Raw genomic sequence first — 21,422 nt, forward strand, 5'->3', positions numbered from 1 at the left:
TTTGATGCCCAAGTCCATTTCTGACAAGCTGACTCTTAACTTTTGTCCTCCTTTTGGATCTAAAGGGGCCTCCCTAGGACAGTGGGCAGCTGTGATTTAGCTCAGGGATCTTCTGCTCAGGATGTGTGGGCCATCCCTGGACATCTGAGGTAAGAGTTGTCCATGAATGAAAGCTCTGCTTTCACACAGGCAGGAACCAAATCAAAGCCAGCAGAACAAAAGCAAGTTAGGTCTAAGGTGGATTTTTCCTTTAGAGTCTGTGTCGTAAGAGCTCTGCAGGTCTCCGAGCTAGTGAGGAGCCCTGTAATCACTGGGTTATTGTTGGTCTGAACCCCAGACCACCTTCTTCATCTCTGTGGGCCAAGGAGACACCCCAGAGGAGCATCTCTGCTCTAGCTCTGCAGGCGCATTCAAGGAGCCTCCAGCCCCTGCGCCCCATTCCTTCTGCAACAGGAGGTTTCCTGTGCAGGGGCCTGTTTACGTTTGAAAACGCCACAACAGAGTCCAGCCAGCTGGTTCCCAGGGCCTGCCGCTGCATCTGGCGGGGCCGTGTCCCAGCTGGACCGCCCCGGCGGGCGTTGGAGCGGATAAACAGCACCCGCGTGGCCCGTGAGCACAGGGGCTGGCGAAGACGAGTCGCCCACAGGATATCTGAGCGCATCCTGTGTGGAGCAGCTCCAGCTGAGCTCCCGCGCGCCGCGGAGGAAATCCTAAATGTCGGGCAGGGACCAGAGATAGGGGCTGTCTGGGGTTGTTGTGCGCTGACATCCTGGCGCGGTCACTCAGCCCGTGCTCTGGCACAGAGCGAGCGTGGGGGAAACTTCCCTCCCCGCTTGGGGGACAGCCTTCCACAGAGACCTCAGCCAAATGCCAGTGAGCTGGAGCCAGCAGCCGGATGTAGCGTGAAGGGTTTGCCATATTTAGATGTGTTTTTCCTGGAGCAGGAGACTTGGGGAATGAGAAAGAGGAGAGATGCCTGGATGCTTTTGCCTTGCTGCTGCTGCTCAGCCACCTTGTTGCATCTTCTCTCTCAGGTGGTGTCACCAAGACTTGGCTCCCTCTGCTCTTCAGCATCCTATCTGTCCTCCCTGCTTGTTTTCATCCTTCTCATTTTCCAAGCTGACTCTACTCTACTACAATAGATGGAGGAAATAGGGACAAACAATGAGTCACTTTTACAGGGCTTTTCTCTCTGAAGTGCTGTCTGGTCTCATCCCTTTGGCAGGCTTTAAAGCAAAGCTTATCTTGGACCCCAGCAGACCTGTACCTGCATAACACTTGACCAGATCCTTCAGGGGTATGACCCATGTGCTACATGTCCCCATCAACATCACCAAGACTGTCCTGACCTCACCAGTATAGAAGTGAGCAGAACGCAGCCTGTTAGCATTGGTGAAATTCAGCCATGAATTCTGCTGGAGAAGTGAGCTGGGCAGGGAGGACCATGTTCTCCCTATGTTTCTCAACTCACGTTCTCCCGAATGTCAGTGGATGAAGAAATCACCCAGAGAGGCCATGTGAGTGTCAGAAGATGAGTACTGTTTCCACAGATTAGTAGGGTAATAAGCAGACATTTAGGTCACCAAGACCTGTGCCCCATCCTGTGTGCTAAGGAAGAAAGGGCACATCCACATAAAAACAGCCCCCAGTTCAGGAGGTTCCTGGTGCTCACGAGAGAGAAGGTCCTGTGCCTGCTACCTGGTGTGCTTTCACAACCCTTTTTCTTTTAGGAACATCAAATTGTTCTGCAGAAGCGTGTGTTAAAATGAAGAGTTTGGTAAATCCTTGCACTGCAAATGGGAAGGAGGCTGAAAAATAACTTCCACAAAAAGGTTCAAATGCCATATAGGAAAATTATATATTTCAGCAACATTTATCCCGTTTACTGCATTAGGAATTAACCCATAAACACCTGAGAAAGCCTCCTATTTCTGTTGCAGCAGGAGCTTCTTGTGTTAGGGCTGATCTCTCAGGACTGATGTTTCTCTGTTGATGATCCCCTTTGGAAGGCACTGGGCAGCCATAACTCAGTGACCATATCTAATAAGGCTAATTTAAGGTAGTATCTGCTTGACTGGTTTGGTTTGTGCTGGCCTTTATTTTTTGGTTGTTTTTACGGTATTTTGATTTGTCCTGACATTTTTGGGTCAGTTGCCACTGGGTTTAGAAGTGGATCTGTGATCACAGCCTTATTCAAGGCAGGATTGATACATATTTATAAATAAAAAGCCTCTAATGGAAGCCATAGGCACCCAGCAATACAAAGCACTGTTCTCTGCTCATTTACAGTCATCTCATACAGGTGTGGTTCTCTTGACTGATCAAGTTTCCATTTGCTTTTCACCCATGAGAACAATCAGAGAATCCAGCCAATACATATCTAATAATACACTCCAAAATAATTCAGCTTTTAAATAAAAATTTTAAAGCAAACATTAGTGCCAGTGAGTGGATGACTTTGGTTTCAGCAGTAATCCCATTGTTTCACTCAGAATATGACAGCACACTTCCAGGTCCCCTCTAGTTCCTTTGCTTTTTGGGAGCAGTGAAAAAGATGGCAAAATGTGCAGTCAGTGGAGAAAATGTGCACCAGTGGCATCAGGGTTGAGACCAGCATGGTTCTCACACAGGGAAAGCACAGCTGGAGCAGATGCTGTAAACTGTCTGTGCTTGATTTGGGTCCGTACCAGCTCAGCCGGAAGCCTTTTGTTTCCTTCTTGTGGGCATACCCCAAACCAGCACAGGTGTCTGGCCAGGCTGTTCATATGCTTTTAAATGTTTCTGTGTAGCTGCTGTGGCAACCCACACAGCAAAAAGGAATAGCTTTTAAAAATAAATCTGAAGCTGGTGTGGAGTTATGGAGCAGACAGAGGAAGGAAAGGGGAAGAGCAGTTGAAAGGAAAACACAGGCCATTAAAGTTGACATAAAAGAAAAAAGAAAAAGGTTCAAAACATCTGCTGGAATCATGAGCAACTTTTTACTCGGCAGCTTGTTGACAAGTCCATGAAGAAATTCAGCAGTTCAGTTTTGCTAGTAACTGCTCACCAGGGTTACTATTAAGAATTACTAAGTGCTGGAGAGGAGTTTCCCTGCCAGTGCAAATACAGGGCTCCTCTAGAAGGTCCTATCAAGTTCTTCCAGCACAGACGTGTCTGCAGAGTTGAGTTTTGTTGCTTTATGAGGGCAAACACAAATGAAATGAGGATGACTACAGCAATTAAACAAGCATCTTACCGTAAGGTTCTCCTCCTTTGTCTGGTAATGCTCAACCTCGCTGACCTTTAGAGAGATCTCTTCCACCACCCCCACTTCAGGACATCCCAGTAAAAGGTGTAAGGAAGCAGAGTGGTGTTTCTTTGAATAAAATAAAAGCCAGCTGTCTTCCTCTATGAAAACTGCAGAAAATAGTGGCGGAAAAGATCTGTGAGATTCTCTGCTCCCCCTGGGCCAATGCAGAACTGTTTTGTGGCAATTTTTGCCTCAATCCTCTTTCAGTTTAGCTTTAATGGTCTGCTGGAATAGTAGCAATGAAAGATGAAGCTGAAAGCACAAATTTCACTGTTTTGCTGCCAAAATAAAGAATTGTTCCCAGGTTCCTTCCAAAGCTCTGTGAGATAACAGCTTTTTCAACCTCCTTGGACTGAGTGTTTTCACTGAACGCTTGGATGCCAAGCTCTAAACATATCTAGGAGCCCCCTCTAACCCCCATCTGATGGCAGGTGCACAGAAAATTCCATGTAGCATCCTGTCGTATCTGACTGCTGCAGGTAATAAAGGTCTGCTTTCTCTGTGCCATTGCTTAAAAGGGCAGGGAACAGGTCACTGCTGAAAAAAATGTTTCTATTGGTACACCATCAGCAAAAGGAGGGATAAGGAGAATATCCATCCTTTATTGCATGTGGGGGAAACATAGTGACAAAGGATGAGGTTACTTCATCAAGAAGTTCCCCTGAAGAGCTGAAATTACATATGTTGTCATGACATCTGAGCAACAGAGTCTGATTTAATGCACAGACGTACTTCAGTGAGTGTTACTGGTAATTGCCACTTGAAGAGCCAAGCCATTTGGACATGCAGTTAAGTATCTCGACCTACATCTTCACAAGAAACAGCTACTACCCCAGAAGGAGCTATGACTGGGGTTTTTTGGTGTATTTTACAGGAATCTTGCTAGGTAATTTTGTTCCATTACAGTTTTTCAGAGAACAGGCCCAATAAGTGGGTTGAATTACATGTTTGCTACTAGGATAATTGCAGTTCTAAGAAGTAGGCTGTATTGTCAAATGGTTTCTCCTAGGCTTAATTTCCAAAAAATGCATCTCCAGGGCTTTGTAAACTGTACTGTTATTTGCCATTGGGAACTTTCATGGGAATTGTGTGTAGGTTTCCTCTAAGATCTTTAGATGAATAATTTTGCTGCTTTTATTTTTCCAGATAATGATTACAAATGTCTTTACGTGCTCCACTGTCCAATCTCTGACTCTTAGCTTAAACATTAAGGACTTGCTGTAAACAGACATTACTGGGTAACACCTGCTTCATGTCATAGTCCCGATTTCTTTTTGGAAGGACTGCGTCCAGGCTTTGGTAAAATTACAAGCACTCCAGATGTGTATTCTGCTGTCAGCTGGCCTAGTGAAATCATTGTTTATTGACAGGTTCCCAAGAGTCAGACAGTTCTCAGTCTGCCAAGAAAGACATGCTGGCTGCACTGAAGTCCAGGCAAGAAGCTTTGGAAGAGACATTGCGCCAACGTTTGGAAGAGCTAAAGAAACTGTGCCTGCGGGAAGCGGTAGGCAGTGGACATTTTATAACCTGTAACACTTTGTTTCTGGCTTTGTTACAGCATCCTTGTTGTTTGGAGGTGGGGTGGGGTCAGGAGATAAGATTCCTTCCACAGTCACCTCTTCCAAAATCCATTGTACAACGGCTTCAGGGAGATCCAGCTGTTTCAACTCCCGATTGCAATGTCCAGGACTTTTTTCCCCCAGAGAAGGGGACCCCAGTCAGCTAGGAGGCTGACCCTCCAGGGGCTAGGAGGGTGCTCAGCATGCCTGTCTGCTGTTTGAAATTGTGAATAAGTTGCATTCAGCAGGCTTCTTATTAACTTTGATGAGACTATTATGCTGCCTAAATGGCATAGGAAGGCTGTTGTATGTGCTGGTCACCACTTCTCAGATACTTTTGACTCCATTAGCAAAAAACCCAGAGGCTGGCACACTTTCTTCTTGGAGCAGGACCGATTTTACATGCTTTTCTTCTCCAAGCATGCTCTTCCACACAGCACACAAGGTCCCATCTGCTCCATGTAGATTGCCTTTATCCAGTCGGCTCTGGCTGGAACAAATGCCAGTGTGGTGGCAGACCTTGCAAACAGGAAACACTGTGGTCATCCCAGGACATGCAGGACAGCTAAGGAGCTTGTAACTTTCCCACTCACCTGCCAGTTCATTTTGGAGTACGTAGGAGGCCATTTAGTGATCAGTTTAATGTTTGGGTAAATCACAATCCTGCTGCAGCTGTGTGTGGAGATTAGCAGCAGCATACTCAGGCTATTAAGCAATCATCCCATGTTTACTAGGCCTGAGTATCTGATTTTAACAACAAATTGTGATGTGTAACACAACAGGAAGCTGGCTGCAGACAGTGGCATAGAGATCTTCCAGTTCTTGCTTAATATTTGATGTGTATTTTAACAAAAATGGGAGAAATGGGTAACTGATTCAGGTCTCATTGCACTTTGTTTCAATTATTGTATAGTTTTTAATGCCAAAAAGAGCATGTTGGGGGAAATACTCTCAACAAAGAGTGTCAGCAGAAGTCTCTGCTGCCCCTGTTCCCATTCTTTACTCCATGGGAGCAGTCCCTTCCCACCTGAGAAGTCCTGGTTGATTTCAGCAAACAACTTGTGCTGTGAAAAAGGTCACAGGACTAGATCCAGTCTCATAAGTCCATTGAGCTGAGATCATCCACAGGAAAAAATCACAGCTCTTCAAGGGCTGACAGTCAAGGTCTGGAGGCTCTACTTGGTCCAGAGGAATTTACTACCCTAAGCTGACCCTGCCTGACTGCCGATGACTAATCCTTGCAGCAGCACCGGATGCAGGGAAAGATGTGCCTGTGCCACAGTTGCAGGAGCTCACAGCTCAGTGCCTTCCCTTTAACTCCAGCCCTGTTTTTGGTGCAGCCTCAGGCACTTCAGGAGCAACCAGGATGCCGGCAAAAACTCTCACTGGGGCGTGGAGCTGGGGATGAGGAGCAGTAACTCCTTAATGTGCTGTGGCAAGGCTGGCCAGAGCCCATCTGTCAGCACGTTAAGAGCTGAAAGAAAGTGTTCCTGCTTTCCATAGGTGATTTGAGAGAGGCAATTAATGGACACTTGGAATCTGACCCCATCCTGCAACCCTACAGCTCATCCATCAGCAGCTGGTAGTTGAAAGCTTCCTCTCAGGCTGCCCTTCGTCCTTTCTGCTTTGGCATGGGAATGGCCAAAACAGAGGAAGAAGGTGGCAGACCAGGAGATAAAAAAGAGTTAAAAGTGGGGGCATAATTAAGAAAGCATGGCCAGAACCATTCATAATGCTGGCATCAGGTTACTTTGGGCTGTCACTACTCCAGTTACTTATTAATTTAGATTATGTTTCATGATTGTGCCTTTGAATACTTTTTAGCTTGTGGAGGCATCATGGTAGCCGACATTAATTTTGTCCTGCTCTGATCTTTACAGATTTTACAGCAGATTAACTCTTTCACCACTGCCCTGCTTCATATTAATCTAGGAGTTATAAAGAAAATATCCCTGTTACCCTCAAGATAGGATACAGGAATCTCTGTCTCAGTGCAGTGCTTAGAGCCACATCTCAGTAGAAGGAACACATTTTGAAAGAAAAACTGAAATAACCCCACAGTGCTGGAGGGGCGATGCAGAATGGGACTCTGAGACATTGCAGCCATGCCTCTCGCAACAGGGGGCTGTGCATGTCGACACAGAGCTCTGCTGCAAACCCATTTTGCTGGGAATTGCTTAAAGGGAAGATTTGAAAAGGCCAGGTCCTTGTTTCTTAGTGACCTGAAAAGAGTAGAAAGAAAAAAACCCATTAGGGAGTGGGGGAGAGGCCAGGGCAGGCAGGGACTGGGCTGTGCACCCGCACTCGCATTAAGGTCAGCTGCTGTTCTTTGGGATTCAGATGATTTAGGTTACTCTGCCAGCTGGATCCTCTCAAGGCTGATGCTAAGGAACACAAAAGCCTTTTGTCTTGCATGGGGAGACCTTTGAGTACAAGGAGTTGGGGCTGTGCTGGTAGTCAGGCCCCTGCCTTTTTCTGTAGGGAGTTCAATGCCTTCAGTTCTGATATGCGTGCCTGTATTGTGTAGCCCAGGGGAAAAACCCCACAGCATTCACATCAGTAATGGTGCTTGCTGCTTCCTGTGTTACACATATTCCAAAACTCTGGGGTTTGCTTCAGATTTTGAGCAAATCTTTGCAAATAACCTCATCAGTCTGACAGAGTATCAGCTAAAAATTGCTCCAAAGCTGCCCATGACATCACTGGGGCTTGGAAGGCACTCTAATACATGAAGTGTTATCAGACAGGTAATGAGGTACCAGGCACTGCTTTTAGTGGCCATTTCCACTGCATTCCTCTCAGACACATCATGAATCAGGTGGGAATGTTTTTCTGTGCAGGTCATAACCTGCATGGCTGTTACCATTGCGGCTTTCTGACTCAGCAGACCTGCATCCTGCAGGAAGGCTCTCGGGTCTGCTCACCCCTCTCAGAAGTAGCTCAGCAGATTGGAGCTCTTGGTTTGTGCTCACCCTGCAGCAGAGATGAAAGCTTGTGTGCTGCAGCCTGCTCAGCCTCAGGCCCTGATGCCCTAGGGATGGGCACCACTTACAGACCTTCCCAGGGCAGGCCACAAAGATCTGTATTCATGCACAGGTTAGAGAAAAGGTCCCCACCCTCAGTGTCAGGTTCTGAGTTTGCAGGGCTGGGTGCTCTCCTGTGTGGTTATCAGCTGGCTGAACTGGATATGTTGTTAATGAACGCCTGTCATTTTAGGGTCACACAAAAGTGGTGTTGTGCTTTGCTCTGCTGCAAGATTGCCCAGAGCACTAATAGCATTTTCTGCTTACAGGAGCTCACAGGAAAGCTGCCACGAGAATACCCCCTGGATCCTGGGGAGGAGCCACCGATTGTAAGGAGAAGAATAGGAACTGCCTTTAAACTGGATGAGCAGAAAATCCTGCCTAAGGGAGAGGTGAGGCTGTGCCCTTCCCTTCCAGACCTGTGTCTCTAAGACGTCCACTGAGCATCACACAGGAGCCGTCAGTCCTGCGGTCATTTTTGCTTTGAATTACTGTAATTGGTCACAGTACCCATTTGGGGTTTTTCTATATCCGTCAGAATGGGGAAGCAGTGAGAGAGCTGGGGACTTCACTTCAAACTCGGAGTAAAGCTGAAATACTTGAGGTTCAGCCCTGGCTTTACTGGAGGTAATAGAATTAGCCTGGGTGATCAACTGGACCATGGCAGTGCAAGTGCTCTGGTGATAAAGTGCAGTGATTTGTGTGAGCAGGGAGCATATCAGGAGCTCCCCAAGCCATCTGAGCCCTGATTCTGCCTGTCTTGTTTTTGCAAACAGCCGCTTGCTTTCCACTCTAGTAGCAATCCAAATTCAGGCCCCCTCTAACCAGGGAGAAAAGCATCTCAGCCCTGCCACAGCAAGATAAAAGCATTTTGCTCCCCAGTCCTTAAACAAAAGAGCCTTCATCCCTACCTATGGGGAGCTGGAGTTACATTTTTCTAAGTTTTCCAGGGAGTGTTTGTTCCCTTCCATGCTCCCACAATGTGCTGGGTCAGTGCCCTGAACCGTGGCTGTGAAAACAGGCCTGCAGCAGCTGTAAGGCGGGACCGGATTCACAGAACAACTATTGTCTGTGGAGGCACATTTGTCTCAAGACACTTGTGTATATTCCAGTCTTGAGTTTCCTTTTTATTTTTGTAGGAGGAGAGACTGAAGCTGGTGTGACTGTGTGGTTTGAGGCTTGGTTCAGCCAGGGAATTAACTGTTTGTCGTTTTGTTGGCATTTTCCTTCTGCTGAAAAAATAAACAGCTGGAGCTCTTTAGTTTTGTTCTCAATGGAGCCTGGGAGAGGAATTCCACTGCAGTCAAATATTCATGAACTAGCACATTTAATTAAGCTTTTCAAAGGGAAGCATGTCTTAGCTGAACTACTCCTAAAACCCCTGCAGTCTGTTGGCTGCTCAGTTATAACCTGATCTCCAGCTTCCCCAGCTCCTATTGCTACAGGGCAGCTTTTGGGGCCAGCGGGTGAGGAATCTCCTTACTCCAGTGGCAAGGTTAGGTGGGGAGAGCAGGAAGGTAAAGCAGCTCCTCCCTAGTGCAGGCACTCTGCCTTTGGCACCAGCAATCCAAACATGCTGACTCAGCTTTTCTCTACCTCTCTCTTCGCCTGTCAAATTTTAAGGCTGTGTTGAAAACCATAAATTTCTGTTCTCGAAGAATGATGTTGAGCTGTGTTTGGCTGCCAGTTTGAAAGCATTTAGGGAGGCTAGTGATGGTTTTCATGCACTTTTCAGCAAGTGCAAACACTGGAAAATCAATTTAAAGCAAAAGGTGAAATATTCCCTCAACCACGTAAATCCAGGACTGAAATTACCAACTATGACAAGGACCTGAAACAAGGAACTTCCATCTGAAGGCAGATGATAGCTCTCATTTCCTAAGGCTTTATTTATAGGGCTCTCACTGGAGGAAAATAGACAATTATGGACAGGAGGAAAATTAATATATTTTTCCTAGGATATACTGAATGATTCAGAGCTGAATCTGTGAAGGTCTGAAATTACAGCTCACATCAAACTCACCAGACCTTTAGCAAGACCTTTGTCAGAGCAAGACTTGCAGGGAAGGATCCTGGTTTTTTTCTTGATGATCACCTTTACCTGGCCTGTAATTCCTGACTCTGGGAAGGATTTTACCAGAAGATGATGAATCAGGTTCCAGGCCTTAAAACCCCATGGTGTTAAGTTCACTTTTAATAAGTCTGGCACTAACAGAGCTTATAAAGTCTTCAAAGCAAAAAGAGATCTGTTAAAAAGACAGAAGGTGGGTTCAGTCTTAAGCGAAGTGAGTAAAATTGTAATTATAGTTTCAAGGGAATGCTGACTCACCACTGATAGCAAAGGTATATTTTTTAAGCCAGAAGCCCAGAATAAAAACTTCAGAGAATGACTTCAGTCTGATTAAATCCCACAGCATCAGCTCTTACACTGCTGCTGAACAAAGAGAGGATTTGAATTTGTGTAACAGGGATCTCCAGGAATATATGGCTGTCTCACCATTCACTAAAAGTAGAAAAACTTGTCATTTTTTTTTTAATTTGCAATGTACTGGGTTCCTCTTTCTAGCAGACTAATTCCTTTGAGCTGGGGGAGGTAGCCAGATCCGTTGCAGATTAGCAAGGCCCTTTGAAATTCACAGCTTGGGGTCCTGATGCAGACTGGGAAGCTCTGTATCAGCTTATGCTTTGGCATAAATTCTCCTAAATCCCTTGACTTTGGAGGATAACCAGAAATGGATAGGTAGCTTCCAGGGTACACCTGGTTGCATTTAAAAACTCAGCTGAGACCCTACAAGATGCTGGTGGCACTGGTTCTTTCTGGCATACAGAGACCTTGCTGTTACACCCTGCTGGCTCTGAGATCACCCTCCTGGCTGGTAACTCGAGGAGACAATCTTCTAGTGCCGTCAGTGCAGCAACCCATAATTACTTCAGCTCATACTCACTCCTGGATTTTGACAGCCATACACTGGGGAGAGTTAGCCCATCTTTGCCCTGTTTTACCCCAAAGTGTTTGGTGGACGCTAAGCAAACCTTGGTCAAGAAGGTTAAAGCTGTAGCTTTGCATCAATACGTAGCTGTGAAATCAAATGGGGCTTGAATATGGAGATAGGAAACAGGGAGAAGGAGCAGGTGGGAGGCAGGTGTGACCCACAGATGGCTATAAAAGGATGAATGTGCAGTAGAACACCATTGAACTTGGCCATATTGAATGTCATGAAAAGTCAAACAGCAGCGTGAGGGCTGGAACACACATGGGTGCTCCAGCCTTGTATGGATCATCCCTTCCACCAGCTGTGCTTCCAGGCACTCGTGTGAGCAGGTGAAGGTGAGATGGGTATGCTCAGGGAGGCCCTGAGGGCAGCAGCATGATTGTGGTTGCTTTGCTGATGGAGAGCCTTAGTTGGAGGCCACTGGTCAGGTTCAGGAGAGCTTCCACGTAGCTGGGCTTGGGGAGTTTGGTGGTAACCAGAATCCACTTGCCTTCGCCAGGAGGCAGAGCTGGAGCGCCTGGAGAGGGAATTTGCCATTCAGTCCCAGATCACGGAGGCTGCGCGGCGCCTGGCGAGCGACCCGAATGTCAGCAAAAAGCTGAAGAAGCAGAGGAAGACATCCTACCTGAACGCCCTGAAGAAACTGCAGGAGATCGAGAACGCCATCAACGAGTATCGCATCAAATCTGGGAAGAAGCCAACCCAGAGAGCCTCCCTGATCATAGATGGTAAGGGGGACTTAGTGCCCACAGCGTCAGGGAGGGTCTGTGAGGGCAGGGAGCAAAATTCTTACCAAATTTCCCCTCCCTCCTCTTCCCTGTCCTGCCTGGAGGACCGCAGGGGTGCTGTCAGAGGGTGCTGTGCATTAGGGATGTGCTGAGTCACAGCAGCAAAGCTGTGTTGTGCTGTGGATGATCAGGATGTCAGCAGAGCAGGCTGTGACTCCTTTGTTCTTCACCTATGAAATCGCTCTCTTGGCATCTCCTCCAGAGCAGTGCTGTACAAATGTAATTAATGTTAGCAGATTGGGGTGAGCTCTCTAGCTCAAAGGCATCTGTAAAATCAAAGTGGGAGCAGTGTCATTGCTGTGTTCAAATATTTCTTCTCTTTTTCTTTTTTTTTTTTTTACAATGTAATTCTCAGGGCACTTTATGGTTTACTGGACTGTTGATTGGTTTTTCGTGAAATCTATTAACTTTCTGCCATGGTTCTTTCTCCCTTGAGGATTTTTCCCTTTCCCTTTGTCTTGCAGAGCTTTTCTCTGTGACTTTGTGGCAGGAACTGAGATTAGAGCTGCTGTATTTGTGATCTGGGTACCAAATTGCACCTCAGTCAGGGATAACAGACAGCCATGAGGACACAGGTTGGGGGAGGCAGCTCTAACATCCGCATGCCAAGAACCTGAGAGCTTTTCCTGCTGCTGCAGAGGATGCTCAGAAAACATTTCCTTGAATTCCACAGAACTGGTACTTAGAGTGAGCCTTTAGTTAGCAACAAGATGATCATTTTAAGAAGGTGGATCGAACCCAGAGTCCTTAAGGGCCAAGATGTGAATCTCGCTAATGGCACTGTGCCAGTGTGCATCCTCTGGGGATCTTGGCTCTCAGTCTTAATCCCCAATTAAGATTCAGTCTTAATCCCCAATTATTGAAAAGAGTTAGCAGCTCCTCTCTCAGCCTGCTACTGAGAGACCCGACCTGCAGCTCTGCCCTCCCAGACTGAGTGTGGGCTGAGTCAGTTGTTCATAGGAATTTTGCCTCTTGCTCTGTGAGGAGGAAGGTGTGGGTGACTGCTTAAGGCTAAGACTCAGTGGTCAAAGATCATGGTGCAGTTCAGCACTCAGTCACTGCAATTCTTGGGACCATCTGACCATCTCTGTATTTTCTTCTCTTCAGAAGGAAACATTGCCAGTGAAGACAGCTCCCTTTCAGATGCCCTTGTTCTCGAGGATGGTATGTTGGCTGCTGTATGTTCTAGAGAGCAGGGAGGGATGTGTGAACTCCTGATTGACACTCCAAATAGAATTACTGCTCTGTGTAATAGTCCACTGATAGATCCCAGGAGCAAAAACGCTTGGTTTCCCCTGACTCTATCTTGTAGTCAGGCTTCAGGCCTGGAGCACTGAGTATTGCTCTGGTTATCACTCTGAATTATCTCAAAGGACAGTCCTAGAATGCCCCCTTGTTTTCCCTTACGTTTCAGTTGTTTTAATGCATCACACACTCTTGCTGGCCATTCTCTCCCAAAATGGGAATGTCAAGCCAGTGCCCTTCTGAAAGTGAGCTCTTCAGGTTGCCCCTGAACACAGCCAGAGGAATTGGGATAAGGAAGCAGGCTCTGGAGGTGTGATGGTGTCTCTTGGGGTTGTGCTGCCATTGGAGGTGTCACACAGCCATCACCTCTCTCCCTTCTCTTCACAGAGGACTCTCAGGTCACCAGCACAATCTCCCCTCTGCAGTCCCCACACAAAGGCCTCCCGCCCCGGCCGCCACTGCACAACCGGCCGCCCCCGCCGCAGTCGCTGGAAGGGCTCCGCCAGATGCATTTCCACCGCAACGACTACGACAAGTCCCCCATCAAACCCAAGATGTGGAGCGAGTCATCCCTGGATGAGCCCTATGAGAAGGTCAAGAAACGCTCCTCGCACAGCCATTCCAGGTGAGCCAGCTCTCTTGAAGCTCTATCACAGAGATACTCTCTGCTTTCAGGAGGGACAGGTGGGAGCCCTTTCAAAATTTACAAAGCTGTCCCTTACTAAAAGACTTTTAAGTGTTTTGGCCAATATCCAGGTCATAAAAATAGGCTACAGCCACATGATTGCTGTTTGGTATCTCAGTGTTATTCTACAAAACATGTAGAAGGGAAGGATGGTGGATCATCCGAGGGCTTTGACAGGGCTTGGCTTTGACCTCTGTCACTGTAGAAGCACAAGCGCTGGGACACAGGCTCAGAGCAGCAGCTGACCCAACTCCCACTCATCCCCACAAGATCCCAGGCATGTGCCTGAGATCTGGAAAGATGCACGGGAGGCACTTGCCCAAATTCCTGTGGGAGAGCTGAAGCAGGGTGTTTCCTCTTCAGCAGTCACAAGCGGTTCCCCAGCACTGGGAGCTGTGCCGAGGCAGGAGGGAGCAGCTCACTGCAGAACAGCCCCATCCGGAGCCTTCCCCACTGGAATTCCCAGTCCAGCATGCCGTCGACGCCAGATCTACGGGTACGCAGTCCGCACTATGTCCACTCCACGCGGTAAGTCTTCCCAGCTCCAGTTTCACCTTGATTACCCTGAAATAAATTTTCCTTGCTTTATCCTTCCCTCAGGGTATGAATTAATTTCCAGTTCAGGAAAGGACACAAAGCATTCCTGTTCACATAAGAGGCTCATGTGCTCATGCCAGTAGAGAATCTCTCCTGAAGTGACATCATGAAATCCCTTCAGATAAACACAATTCTGCCCCTCATCCCTCCCCTGAAGTGATCAAGCTTTTCTTCTGCTGGGACCTTTCATCTCGGACTGTTTATAGGCTCTACAAGCCACTTTTAAAATGCATGTAGTGCTACTGCTAAATTCTGCAGTAAATTCCTCCATGGATCCAGCTGGAGAGAATATGTTGCTTCCTGTCTGATACAAAATGTTGAATAGTGGTAACTTTCCCTCATGGATAAAATGTTTGTAGGTGTGTGATGTTACAGGGAGATCAAGAGCCTGTATAAAGCAATCCAGCCGGGGACCCAGGTGGCAGTGGAATTTAGCCCAGGGTTGACAGAGGAAAGAGCTAAAGTGTGTAAAAGGGAGGTGATTTGATGTATGGGCCCAAAGTTGACTGCAATTTTCAGCAGGATTTTTACAAACTGTTCAGCTTCATTGCGCTTTTGCTTTTGTGGCAAACTCCATGGACACTGCAGAGAGCAGAGCTGAGCCAGAGCTGTGTGCTGGTCGGTATCCTGCCCTAAGGGGAAGTGCTACCATCATTTAGCTCAGAATAAATCAAGAGTCATGCCAACACATCAGCCTTGGGCAGAGACAATACAAGGCATTAAAGCCCTGGGTTAAGTTTGTTACAAACTTTTGGCTTGAGAGTACCTTACAAAGGTGCAATGTCGGTTAATGCTGGAGCCAAGCTGTATGAGATATGAGTCTGGCACAGAGCTTGAGAATGGGCCTTGACTGGGTAGGGGCCATTTGGGTGTTTGAAACAACCATTGCTGAGTCTGTAGCTTATTCATGAGCTGCATGCCCTGGCCTTAGCCATCCATCACGTAGATGTGTTTCTGCTCCTTGAATGGATGGGTGGAGCTCTTCAAACAGGGTGAATAGAGACCTCCCAGACTTGGCCATGAATCAAGTCTTGTAAACTGTGATTTGGGGTGGTTGCCTGAAGGGTTGTCACCAGTAAGAGTCCTGCACACGCTACCCATGGCTGGGCCCCAGTAACACCAAGCTACTTGACAAGGGGTGACTTTTTCAATGGCCAGTGGAGAAATCACAACATTCAGGGCTAAGTATGGGCAGTCTGTCTGTCTCTCATCAGGTGGATTGTACCCATGCAGGACTTTCATGGGCCACTTGCAAGGGAATCACACCACCTTTGTGACCTGTGAGGTTTTCGGATTTGCAGGGTGGCACAAGGTGAAGGTGGTAGCAAAGGGATGATGCTGATCCAAACAGCTCTGCCATGAGAGAGATCAACCATCAAAGCCAGGGCTTGAGGTTCCCAGACTTTACCCTTCAGACTGGGCTTTTCCCAGGGTGGGAACCACAGAGGAACTGGGTTGGGCAGGGATTTATGTCCCTCATGGTGCTGTAGACTGAATGTCACCACCAAGGAACTGGAGAAGAACAGGAACACCTCAATCACCTCAAGCCCTGCAGCAGGGAAGCAGATTGCATTGCAAGGAGCAGCCCCAAGCAGTGCTCGAAGGGTTCAGGTTTCCAATGCCCTCAGATTCCTTTGCTGGCTGTGTGTACAGACAGGGATGGGGAATGATTGAACCTGTTGACTTACAGCCTGTTTTGTTTCCTGGTACCTGCAGGTCAGTAGATATCAGCCCAACCAGACTGCACAGCTTAGCTCAGCACTTTAGACACCGGAGCTCCAGTTTGGAGTCACAAGGAAAGCTCCTCGGCTCAGAAAATGAGACAGGGAGCCCTGATTTCTACACCCCAGGGACTCGTAGCAGTAATGGCTCTGACCCCATGGACGACTGCTCTTCCTGCACCAGCCATTCCAGCTCGGAGCACTACTACCCTGCTCAGATGAACCCCAACTACTCCACCCTGGCAGAGGATTCCCCATCGAAAGCCAGAGAACGGCAGAGGCAAAGGCACAAATCAGCAGGCAACCTGGTCTCTTCCAATTCAGGGAGTATGCCCAACCTGGCTGCAAGGAACGGGACGGGACACCATCGTGTCTACCTGCACAGCCAGAGCCAACCCTCCTCCCAGTACAGGATCAAAGAATATCCCCTGTACATCGAGGGCAGCTCCACGCCCGTGGTGGTGAGGAGCCTGGAGAACGACCAGGAGGGACACTACAGTGTGAAAGCACAATTCAAAACCTCCAACTCCTACACAGCGGGGGGGATGTTCAAGGAGAACTGGCACGGGGATGAAGTGGACTCGGTCAGGCTCACCCCGTCCCGCTCCCAGATCATAAGGACTCCATCTCTGGGCAGGGAGGGCCATGAGAAAGGCTCGGGTAGGACTGCGGTGTCGGACGAGCTGCGGCTCTGGTACCAGCGGTCCACGGCCTCCCACAAGGAGCACAGCCGCCTCTCGCACACGAGCTCCACCTCCTCAGACAGCAGCTCCCAGTACAGCACATCTTCTCAAAGCACCTTTGTGGCACACAGCCGGGTCACGAGAATGCCTCAGATGTGTAAAGCAACATCAGGTAAGAGCCAGGCCCAGGCAGAGGTGCGGGAAGGATGGCAGCCTCATTCAGCCTGGATTTGTGCCAGGCATTACACCCCAGCTGGAGAGCAGTGCCAGACCACAGCACATTATCTGGCCTTCAGACACTGCTCACCAAGCCTGGAGGTGTAACACTGGGTAGAAGGCCTTGTCCAAGACATTCATCAAGTGGGAATGTTTTTCCATGGAAATCATCACTTCTCAATGATGCGCTCAAAAGACGGAGAGAGACCAAAGCCCGGTTATTGTCAGGTCTTTCATCAGAGTGCAGTTGGGTTTTGGGTGATGGCACTAGAGGCTGAAGGTGACAAAACCACAGGGAGCATCACTATTCATAATCACAGCGAGGGGAGAGATGAAGCAAGCAGGGGTTCAGCACAGACTAGGAGAATGTATGTCCTCACTGAAACACCAAAAGCATGAGAAAGGTGAAGTGGGGCATGCCAGCCCCTCCACCCCCCACAAAAACGTTTGAGCAATGACATCTTTGTGCACTGCTGAGACTTGGTTTTCCCATGCAGCTCCAATAACTCTGCTGATAATACCCTGAAATTCAGAGTGCTGAAGTTTGTGCAGTATTATGCCTCTGTGTCATGTACAGAGCTTTGCACTCCTCTGTGCTGTTAATATTAAATGGTAAGAAAACAGTCAAATTCATTACACTGAGAAAGCCACAATGTGCTTTGAACCAGACCAAGGTTAAATATTTACTGGCCATCAGTCACTGCTTGTCCAGCCAGTGTGGACAGATCAAGGACTTGCTAAAAACCTGAGCCACATGCCTCAGCATGGGAGACACCATTGCTCTGGCCTCACTTGTCACTGCCTCCCAGGCAGACCAGTGCATTGTCCAACCATGCTGGCTGCTGGCCTTCTGCCATCCCAGCATGGTGTCCAGTCCATGGTGACCACCACGCTGGCAGCAGTGGGGCCCTGCACTCGCTGCCAACTCCAGCATGGAGTCAGAGATGGTTTGACACAGGCTCCTCATGGGCCACCAACAGCTGCCCAAGAAGAGGCTGATTTATGTGTGATGCCAACACTCACAGGAGAATCAGGTGTGGACCAAGACACAACTGAGTAGCTGCTAGAACCATCCCATGTCTCCCTATGAAAATCTGTCTTCCTCCCTTTGGTTAATGGGTATTATGTTCCATGCAGCAAGAGAAAATGCTTGAACACTGGAAAGCTTTTGGTTGGCCTTGGAAATGGTACCAGTTCAGGAAAATTGTGGCTTTGGGGTGAGAGCACATAAAAATCACTGTCATTCAGTCTATTCCCCCACTCAGCTGGGTCTTTAAACCTAAATGTGATACCTGTGCAGCACAAGTGTGCTCAGTAATCACAGCATGGCCTGACCAGTTGGCAGCATAGATTGGTTTTGTGTTCAGAGTCTGTTCCCAGTCACAGCTGTGAGAGGATACTGACCTCAGGAGCTGTCAGCTCCAAGAAGCAAATTAAAATTTGATTTTCCCTGTAAGTGTCATTTGGCAGCAGCTAAAGAATTTAACAGCAGAGAGGGGTGCCAGGTAGACGCCTCCATAATTTCAGCTGATCCGTCCTATCTGATAGGTTTATTGGGCTGCACACTGTCCTTCAAAGAGGATCAGACTCCTAGGCATGTATTAAATCCAGAGGGTCAGCACTGTATGGACTTGAGGAAGAGGAAAGGTTGGTCAGGTGGATTTATTTGCTGGACCCTCACCAGGGAAATTCCCCCAAGAACCACTTCCCATTTTTAGTCCAGATTACTTCTGTCTTCGTTCAACAAAGCCAAGCATTTTTTACAAATGCACAGTGAAAGAAAGTTGTAGCTTTTGAAATCTTCAGAGCTGTCTTCCTCCTTAGCACATGACCAGTGTACTTGTCCAGGCTCTCACCACTGCCAGCCCTGGCTCCTAGGGACACAAAGCATCTCCCACCAGCCCTGGAAGCAGGAGGCTGAGCCTGGCAGGCTGAGCTCCTCCAGTTCAGGACCCATGGAGTCCAGGCAGCAGCAACCAAGCTTCTGTGCTGGGAGAAGCGTGGTGTGTCCCAGGCAGGATCAGGAGAGTCTGGGTGGCTGTATTCAGCTGGAGGCTGTGTTCCTGCAGAGCTGAGGCCACATCCAGCCCGTGACTTGCAGCAGTGTCAGCAGAGGCTGTGCTCCTGTGCTGCGTCCAGGCACAATCACCCAGGAACAGGGCGAGGCCTGTCCCAGGCTGTGTTTACTCACAGCCAGACGTGTTTCTGCTGGTCTGACCAGCTGATGCTTCTGAACCACCCTGACCTTTGCGTTCTCACCTCACCAGTCGTTTTCCTCCACCCTTGGTTGTTTTCTAGCTGCCTTACCTCACAGCCAGAGGAGTTCCACGCCGTCGAGCGAGCTCGCAGCCACGCCGCCGGGCAGTCCCCACCACATTCTCACGTGGCAGACTGGGTGAGTGTCTGTGGGGACAGGTTAGAGAATCCACCTCACTCAGTGCTGCTGAGAAAAAGTGCCCCACACACAAGCACAGCTATGGGGAATGTTTCCCCAGTGCTCTATCGCCTATATCTGCACGGAGCATTTCCAGTCTCCCACCTGTGCTCTTGTGGGGGTGGAGCTCTGGTTTAGGCTGACCAAGACATGGCCGAGCCATCCACACCCAGCAGCAATGCTCCAAGCAGTGTCAGACTGACAGGGAAAGAAGCCTTGCAGGTTCCTCCTGCTTGGACAATCTCCTTCCTTCAATCTTCATATGTTGAAATAGCTGATGTTTCTTTTTCAGCAGCTATCACACTGACTGTCCACACCAAGACCTTGTGCAAAGACAAGGTTCAGTGCCTGCCATACCTGTGTGTGCAGCAACCTCATTTTTCTGCTCAGTTTTCCCCAGCAATGTGTCTGCATGACTATTAAGTGCATCTTTTTTCAGCTACCACTAACATGAAAGTGCTTCACCAGAGTGTGAAGGGAGGCATTACACATAGGTAGCCATTACTCATGTAAATACAGTAATTGGGTTCTTTGGCACACCTTTACAAGGCAGGGAGTTCCAGGAGTAAATAAACAACCTTTTGTAAGCTCCCATGGGTATTCTCTAGCAATCTCTGTCCAGCAATTCTGTCCTGCCATGTGAAATAAAGGTCACTTCCAGATCCCATCTAACGCAGCACATCCCAGATTAGGGGATGAGATTTTGGTGAGATCAGCTAGATCTGACACTACAGTCCTCAAAATACCCTAGTCCTTTGAAAACATTTCACTGTGCAGCCACTGGAAAATCTCCTGCCCTGTAATTACCCTGGTCACCTATGACCAGGTTTGACCTCTGGTTTTACTCCAGCCCTGCTTGTGACTGCACTTTAAATAGAAGATGAGGAGAACCATAACCACAATCCCTTAGGTTTACCTGGATTTTAAATTCACACATTTGACATCCAGCTTCACATGGTCTGTGCATGTGCTTCCAGCTTTAAAACAGGAGAATGTTCTTGGTCTCATTTCAGAAAAAGTCAAGGGATAGCAAGATAGGCAAAAGGTACCTACCTTTATCATACACAGAAATTTCCACTCTTAAGAGTTTGAGTCTAAACTCAAATTTTAGTCTCAGTCTCCATCCAATCCTACTTCTTCTAAATATCTTGATGATGATCAGAATCAAAACTGGTGAGCAGCCAGCTGAGACATCTGTTTGGATAATCCCAGCTTTTCTTATTTTTCCATACAAGATAAGCCCGGCACTTTGTCTCTCGCAGCAAAAATACATCAAGCCAAATTCTCAGCTGGTGAAAGTGAAGTTAGCTGGACTTATAGTTTAGGCCCTGCACCAACAACCAGTGCAGAAAGAATTGGAGACAAATCAGCACTTTTTTTGTGCCTGGGCATAGCACCCAAGGTGTATGTATATAAATACAGGAGTGGATGCAGTCTGCCATTGGATGCACAACACAGATTCCCTCACTGCAGGAGCAGCTGTGCCCACCCAGCACGACTCAACAGATTGACAGTTCTCCCCAACATGTTTTTGTGTCACTAACTTTTTCTAAAGATGATTCATCAACTTGTTTCCCCACTGGATTAATAAGCTCATAACAATGTCTGTGTCACTTCTTTTCTTTAACATTTCCTCTCTCCTCTTTCCTCCTTTTTTGCTCTCCTTTGTTCAGAGAAGCAACAGACAACTCACCCACTATGGATGAGTCTCAGTCTCCAACCCACCAAAGTACTGATGAATAGAGGTATAGTAAGGGAACGTTTTGTTCTTTCCTCCTTCTGCCCCATAGTCCGAGAGCACAGTGCGAGTGCCCGGCCTCCTGCTGTCCTGCCGGAGCAGCCCTTTAGCTGTGAGCCCGCTTGGCTGCCAGCAAGGCTTCCTTCAGTGCCTGGGAGCATTCAAAGCCCTTTCTGTGCCTTTTCAGTGAGTCTGTGCCTTTGCCCTGTGAAAGGGACTTGGGGCCAGCCTGCTCTGTGTCCCTGCAGAGGCTGAATGGGCAGAGAGAGCGGGGAGGGGGGCAACAAATCTGTGGCTTGGGACAACTGAAAGCAGTGTGGGCAGAGTGCTGTGGGAACAGTCTGGGAGCAGCGTGGTGGGGACATGAGCTCGGGTAAGCTTGAAGGACCTGGCCAGAGCTCCCGGCCTCGCTCCAGCCACAGCTCCATCACCCTTTCCTCTTCCCTCCCTG

General features: G+C 48.2%; 1 protein-coding gene across 10 annotated transcripts in view; it reads left to right on the plus strand.

Moving 5' to 3' along the window:
• Positions 1-21,422, plus strand: part of FRMD4A (FERM domain containing 4A) — a 362,726-nt gene that overhangs the window by 336,268 nt on the left and 5,036 nt on the right. For 8 of the 10 annotated variants that reach the window (XM_048302660.1, XM_048302658.1, XM_048302659.1 and 5 more), the window contains 8 exons: positions 4,660-4,793; positions 8,141-8,263; positions 11,364-11,592; positions 12,760-12,816; positions 13,285-13,522; positions 13,946-14,110; positions 15,896-16,755; positions 19,098-19,194. In XM_048302660.1, coding sequence (XP_048158617.1) covers positions 4,660-4,793; positions 8,141-8,263; positions 11,364-11,592; positions 12,760-12,816; positions 13,285-13,522; positions 13,946-14,110; positions 15,896-16,755; positions 19,098-19,194 — 1,903 coding nt within the window. Of the gene's footprint in view, positions 1-4,659; positions 4,794-8,140; positions 8,264-11,363; positions 11,593-12,759; positions 12,817-13,284; positions 13,523-13,945; positions 14,111-15,895; positions 16,756-19,097; positions 19,195-20,906; positions 20,979-21,422 lie in introns of all 10 variants that reach the window. The other 2 variants (XM_048302657.1, XM_048302653.1) reach the window with 1 other exon arrangement.

This window comes from Corvus hawaiiensis, chromosome 4, assembly GCF_020740725.1.
Source record: "Corvus hawaiiensis isolate bCorHaw1 chromosome 4, bCorHaw1.pri.cur, whole genome shotgun sequence".
In the NCBI taxonomy this organism is placed as follows: Eukaryota; Metazoa; Chordata; class Aves; order Passeriformes; family Corvidae; genus Corvus; species Corvus hawaiiensis.